The 7,141-nt window shown below is 43.5% G+C and overlaps 1 protein-coding gene across 1 annotated transcript; it reads left to right on the forward strand.

The window, feature by feature from the left end:
• The first annotated feature begins 219 nt into the window (after positions 1–219).
• LOC131285054 (trans-Golgi network integral membrane protein 1-like) lies at positions 220–1,791 on the forward strand. Its single transcript, XM_058313913.1, has one exon. The coding sequence runs from the start codon at positions 283–285 to the stop codon at positions 1,435–1,437; it is 1,155 nt and encodes a 384-aa protein (XP_058169896.1). The 5' UTR covers positions 220–282; the 3' UTR covers positions 1,438–1,791.
• Positions 1,792–7,141: the final 5,350 nt, after the last annotated feature.

The following is a 7,141-nucleotide window of genomic DNA, read 5'->3' on the forward strand; positions in this document are numbered from 1 at the left end:
GAAAATAATTTATTTAACGATAGCATCACATCAATACCAATGGAAGCAATACCGCTAGCTTTACTCCTGTTTGGACTAATAACAGTCGTGTTGACGGCACCGCCTGGACAAAAACCGGTTATAACAACAGTCCAAAATACAACCATCGTCGTCGCAAGAGATGCTATCAGTTTGATTCCAGCAACTCCAATAGCCCGGCTCACGCGTGTGCAGGAAGAATGTCAGCTCAAGCAAAAGAATTTGGGAAAGGATTGCCTTGCGTTTAACCAACTGCTGATTGAAATGGCACAGCACAGCGTCCGAAGCAACGATACCGAGTTTATATTTATTCAAGAGCTATCGAGAACAGTTACAGCAGATGAAGACACTTGTACTAATTTAACCGATGTCGTGAAAAACTTACCACCGCAGTTAAAGCGCGATGAACTAAAGCCATTCGCGCAGGCCAAGCATTGCGTTAACTCGTGCTACGATAAACAGGGCAAGGAGGATATAAAGGATAGTTGTCGACTGTTGTATGCTGGTTTTAAAGCGCTAGTGCAATATTTGGACAAACCGTCGAGTCAGGCTAGTGAGTCACATCAGCAGCAATCAGGTGCATTAGCAAGCAATCAGGAACCGAGCTTGGCTAAAGATAAGCCATATAACGGCACTTTGGGCGGTGGCACGGAGCTAGCAGGCCCTAAGATTGCTCCGAATGTCGGCAATAAAACCGTGGGTGGCGCTAAAATTCCCGCTCCTATTCCTGATGCTCCAATTGAAAAGGATGGAGGGAAAATCGTCAAGGAAACTAACAAACAGTTGGACAACATCGAGTCACCTCCAGAGCCTGCTGTTCCTGCACCGCAACCGAAGCAGGAGATTTTGGAAAAAGAAGGAAACGATGACGATACACAGCTAGAAGACGACGGTGATGAGCCCAATGGCTTTGACGAAGAAAAGAAGGATCCAGATAATCCAACCCAGGAAGGGAAAGATCAACCGCTTCAAGACGAACTTGAGGATGCTGACACTAACAAGGATAATGCGAATCAGTTAGATCAATATTCGAAACCAGATGGAAACAAGGTTGTAGACGATGTCGCTCAGCAAAAAGGACACTTGAAGGAAGACGAACTGCAAGATCACGTGGAAATGTCAAGGACGAGCGAAATCATGCAAGGATCGGATCCGTTCTACAACCAAAACGATTCGAACTTTTTCTCCTACTTCCTGTTTGCCATGTTTAGCTGCGTAGTTCTTTACGTGGCTTACCACAACAAATCGAAACTGATGGCGCTGGTTGTTGAGGGACGTCGGACGAGCAACGGACGGGGCGGGTTCAGCAAGGGTCGCAAGCATACGGCCGCCTATCGAAAACTAGACTCGAACCTCGAGGAAGCCATCACATCGGGCAGCGGATCCGGCGGTCATTCATCTTCGCAGATCATCTACTAAACGCGCACGGGAGCACATAATCCCGATACTCCCTTGTGGCCCACCGGTTGGGCGAGGGCTTTTGTAAATAACTTCCATTCGTCGTTCCTTACCGTTTCTTTAGGCGCTTTCCTATCTTTTATCTGGAACCTTGCAAGCCTGCGTACTACTGCACCTGTAACACGATTAGGTTGACGTGTGATAGAGACCTCTCCTTCTCCTTCTCCTCCTCCTTTCCTTCGTTATTGCTAATTACGGTTGAGTGCGATAAGTTTTTTTCTTTCTATGGTCTTTGAGGTTGTAGAACACGGTTGAAACATGTAAAATGTATAGTTACTTTTCCACTACGATCCAAAAGGGAACATTTCAATAAAACCGAACAAATTCACCGCTTCTATAACATTGTGTTTTTGCTAATTTCTAGACGTAATCGCTGCTCTGTCATCGTCCTCAAGAAATCCCGAGTGCATTGATAAGGCTCCCGTTCTTTACACAATCTAGGTACAAAACTGTCAATATCAGGAATTTAAGTAAGTACCATATCTACGTAAATTATTATATTTGTTACAGAATCCGCCTTATTGCAATATTCCAAATTTCGTAACATTGCTTTTAAAGTCTGAAATTGGACTTTTACTTTGCACTTACAAGATGGGAATTCCCCAAGAATGGAATTTCCTGTTTGTTACCGCCATTTAAATAAACCCTTGATAACACCAACAATGTTGATAAGGTCTTATATGTTGCAACCTCCTTTGAGTAAATGGTGCTGCCAGTATTTCATATTGACGACGATTGAACTATCACCATAATGCTAAGTAATATTATCCATCTTTCTTTTAGCTGGATCGGTAAAAGGTCGTGTTCAAGTCGTGTTTCCTGTGAAGAAAATTATCAACTCAAGATGTGATTTGCATACAACATGTTTTGTAGGCAATATGCTGTCGCAAACATGATTTTAAAGACACTCTACGGGTACTTTTAGAGAAGGTTCCAAATTTTCACTAATGTAAATTTTTCAATCAATACCAAGAAGCCAACAGGAGTTTCTCATGATTCAGTCTCAAAGTGTGTCAGAGTGTAAAATCTTGCAGTGCAAAATGCTTCAGAAGACACGTGGTATAAATTTCCAATTTAAATTGAAAACATTATCAAAAACCTTCTGGAAACTGCAAGAGAGTGTGTGGAATAAAGCACGCCTTTACGGGCACTAAACAAATTAGAACTGGTAAACACAAAAAAGCTCTAACGTGAGTAGTGTTCGGTCAAGTAACACTTTTCGATGTGCCGTATTGTGGTACCACACACAATTTACTGTGCTGTGCATTTAGCACAGTAAAGTATCATACAGTCATCCAACGTCTCTATTTGGTCAGCAACACCTTTTCAATTCAAAATGGTCATTGTGGTCAAAATGTTCGATTCAAAAAGTGTGTGCAGAGTGTTGTAACTCTGCGCGTAAAAAAAAATCACAAAAGGATGCAAAAGTACCCCAGAATTGAACAATACAAAATTAGTACACAGTGTTTAAGGAACAATACGAATAAGTGCATAATTTTGCATGATACTAGGTAAAACGGCCCGGTTACACGGCCCAGTTACAGGTCCCGGTTCCAGGGCCCGTTGGCAGGTCCTGGTAACACGGCCCGTTTACAGGGCCCGGTAACACGGCCTGTTTACAGGGCCAGGTTACAGTGCACGTTTACAGGGCCCGTTTACAGGACCCGTTTATAGGACCCGTTGACTGGACCCGGTCACAGTGCCCGGTAACACGGCCCGTTTACAGGGCCCGGTAACACGGCCCGTTTACAGAGCCCTGTAACACGGCCAATTTACAGGGCCCGGTAAACGGCGGTAAGACGGCCCTTTTACAGGGCCCAGTAACACAGCTCGTTTACAGAGCCCGGTAGCACGGCCTGTTTACAGGGCCCGGTAACACGGCCCGTTGACTGGTTCCGGTTACAGGGCCCGGTAACACGAACAATTTACAGGACCCGTTTACATGGCCCGGTAACACGGCCCGTTTACAGGGCTCGGTAAACGGCGGTAACACGGCCCGTTTACAGAGCCCGGTTAAATTGCCCATTTACAGGACCCGTTTACATAGCCCAGTGTCACGACCCGTTAACAGGACCCGCTTACGTGGCCCGTTTGCAGGGCCTGGTAAAAGGCCCGTTTACTGGGCCCAACCTTATGGATGTAGTTTTATTTTGCGTTGGTTATTTTTATTCTGCGTTGGTTATTTTCATCACGTTGAAGAACCACCTTTCCCAAGAGTAGATGCAATGTTCGATTCGAAATTGTCCCCAAAATCACGAAAACGTTTCTTTTCGTTTTGTATACCCAGAGAAAACGGGAACTATTTTACTACGATGGTGCAAACATTATTACGCATACGGTATGGTATACACGGTGGTGCAAACATTATCACGCATACGGTATTTGGTTTCCCTTAGCAACAGCACAGCGGTTAAGGGGAAATTTCGACGCTTAGGGGAAATTTCGACGCGTAGAAATTGTGCATCTTACTTTGGCGCTCGCTTCGCTCGGCATCTTCGCTATTGCTATCTAAGCTCAAGGTAGAAATTGTCGAAATTGTCTGCATCTCACTTTCGCGCTCCCTTCACTCGCTTTCAATGCTATTGCTATCTAAGCTCATGGCATGGTGTAACAGTAATTTGAGAGGCGACTAGGTAAAACGGCCCGGTTACACGGCCCAGTTACAGGTCCCGGTTCGAGGACCCGTTGACAGGTCCCGGTAACACGGCCCGTTTACAGGGCCCGGTAACACGGCCCGTTTACAGGGCCAGGTTACAGTGCACGTTTACAGGGCCCGTTTACAGGACCCGTTTATAGGACCCGTTGACTGGACCCGGTCACAGGGCCCGGTAACACGGCCTGTTTACAGGGCCCGGTAACACGGCCCGTTGACTGGTCCCGGTTACAGGGCCCGGTAACACGAACAATTTACAGGACCCGTTTACATGACCCGGTAAACGGCGGTAACACGGCCCGCTTACAGAGCCCGGTAACATTGCCCATTTACAGGACCCGTTTACAGGACCCGTTTACAGGACCCGTTTACATGGCCCGGTGTCACGACCCGTTAACAGGACCCGCTTACGTGGCCCGGTAATACGGCCCGTTTGCAGGGCCCGGTAAAAGGCCCGTTTACTGGGCCCAACCTTATGGATGTAGTTTTATTTTGCGTTGGTTGTTTTCATCACGTTGAAGAACCACCTTTCCCAAGATTAAATGCAATGTTCGATTCGAAATTGTCCCTAAATCACGAAAACGTTTCATTTCGTAACTATTTCAAACTTTTGAATGAAACTGTATAGCAGTCTTCCGCTTTGCTTTATTTTTCGGCAAAGTAACCATCGATAATCAATGTAACCATCGATTACCAAAAATTCATTCAACGTTCATCAAACCGCGCAACCAATCAGAACGCAAGAAAAATTTTCCCTTCCATCGTGCATCCTTAGTATCCTTAGCTACAGCAGCAAAGTGCGTGGGAAAACCGGAACGTCGAAATTGTGCATCTCGCTTACGTGCTCGCTTCGCTCGTTCACCTTTGCTATTGCTATCTAAGCTCAAGGTAGAAATTGTAGAAATTGTGCATCTCTCTTGCGTGCTCGCTTCGCTCGTTCAACTGTGCTATTGCTATCTAAGCTCAAGGTAGAAATTGTAGAAATTGTCTGCATCTCACTTTCGCGCTCCCTTCACTCGCTTTCAATGCTATTGCTATCTAAGCTCATGGCATGGTGTAACAGTAATTTGAGAGGCGATTATGCCTGCTCGATAAGGACTGTAGCTTAACCCTAATATATAATCCATAAGCAATTAGAGTCAGTGTTTAAAATGGGTTCCTTATAAGAAATCATTAGTTGTTAAAAGCTGATCTATTAGAAAATCCTTATCGTTTTTATTTCAAGTATATTTGTGCCTATCGCGCTTCAATTGTAGCCTTTTTTCGTATAGTGGCGTTTTATGGGGGAGTTTTTTTTATACATATAATAATGTTTAGATTATGTGATAACAATTTTCAAAATTCCAAAGACTGGACACTTTATTCTTAAACTATAGTAGTTATGGAAATAGTACCCAAAGGCACCAAAGAACGGTTCATACAAACTATTGGTATAACGTTATGACTGTATTATTTGGTAAAACTTTACCGTGGTACCACAATTTTTTGTGTGTCTTGTGTGTTGCCATACTTTACTGTGCTGTGCGTGTTGGGTAGCACAGTAGCACACGACCCAACACTAAACGTGAGTCAATTAGAATTTTGCAGCGCACGTAACTGGTGGAGTTTCCTCATAGAATGGCCTTTCCTGCTACTTGCCGGCATTTGCACAGAATATTGATAACACCAAACATGATGATAAGCACAGCAATGTTGAGCCATTTTTGCCTGCCTACCAAGTCAATGTCAATGAATTAGCCATCACATCTCCTTCATTTGAATAAGTGCTTCTGCCAGAGGTGGTTGTTTAAGAAGGCAAACAAATTTAATCATTTCATCTCCAGAATGTCAAAGGAAGCGATACTATTAACATTACTCCTGCTTGGATTAGTAACTGCAGTTTTGACGGCACCGACGGAAAATCCTCTTATTATAACAGAGCACACTCCGATTGCAGAAATTGTTTCGAACGGAGCGACGCCATCTGATCGTCTGAAACGTTTAAACAAAATATGCCACGATTCTGGTGTAATGCAGGCTTCGTATTGTCTTGCTTTTGAGCAACTGCAAAATCATTTGGCCAAACAGAACATCATTCAGAAAATAGATTCGCTTGGCCGGGAGTTAGCGAGAAAAGTTACAAGAACGGAAGACATTTGCAGTAATCTTACGGAGTTAGTGGAACAACTACCTTCAACATCAAGAGCCGAAGAACTTAAGTCTTTCGCCCAGGACGAACGTTGCTACTCTTTGTGCAGCAATACGAACGGTAGTGAAGATGAAATCCAAAGTGATGATTGTCGACTGTTGTACGTTGGGTTCAAAGCACTTACAGCGTCACATCCGGAACGAGAAAGGATTGAAAATGTGAAACCGAAGATAAGCAAGGAGAAGCAGTCGGAAAAACCTGTGGGAGGAAATTCAAAAACCACCCAAACCGTCCCTACCGAAGAAAACGCAACACCGAAAACACACTACATACAGGAGGAAGAAGAACGGCGAAAATTCGTGAAAAAGTTAAGAATGTACGACCCCAATGACTTGAACAACCAGAATTATTACGTGTATTTTCTATTTTCCGTTGTTGTGTTAGGAATTTTGTATGGTGTCCATAGGTGTCAGGATGATACTAAAAAAGTATAAAAAATTCAATTGCTCAATTGTGTACGGCATATAGTACATTGGGCATTATATTGGGCATTATATAAAAACCTTAAGATAATTCATTACTCACCGATTAAGGTTATTCAAATAAATTAAAGCCATGAAATTAAACAAAAAAATTAAGCTACAATTGTTTTAATTTGTAGAATGGACGTGAATAAAACCGAACCATTTTTCGGCAAACATTCATTTTGTTCGGAACTGCCCCAACAGAAACCAGTGTCACATGAGTGGAGAATTTTAAAGAATATATTTTACGCTTCCATTTCGAATGCCTCCTATTCTCTCTGGCTCTTTTGCTATGTCTTACGAGTTGTTTTTTTTTCTTTTTAAGATTAGTACGTTCTTTCGTCCACTTCGAACATCCTT

This window comes from Anopheles ziemanni, chromosome 3 (genome assembly GCF_943734765.1).
Source record: "Anopheles ziemanni chromosome 3, idAnoZiCoDA_A2_x.2, whole genome shotgun sequence".
Taxonomy (NCBI): Eukaryota; Metazoa; Arthropoda; class Insecta; order Diptera; family Culicidae; genus Anopheles; species Anopheles ziemanni.

Coding starts and splice junctions, on each gene's coding strand:
- LOC131285054 (XM_058313913.1), top strand. CDS start 283: ATGGCACAGCACAGCGTCCGAAGCAACGATACCGAGTTTATATTTATT.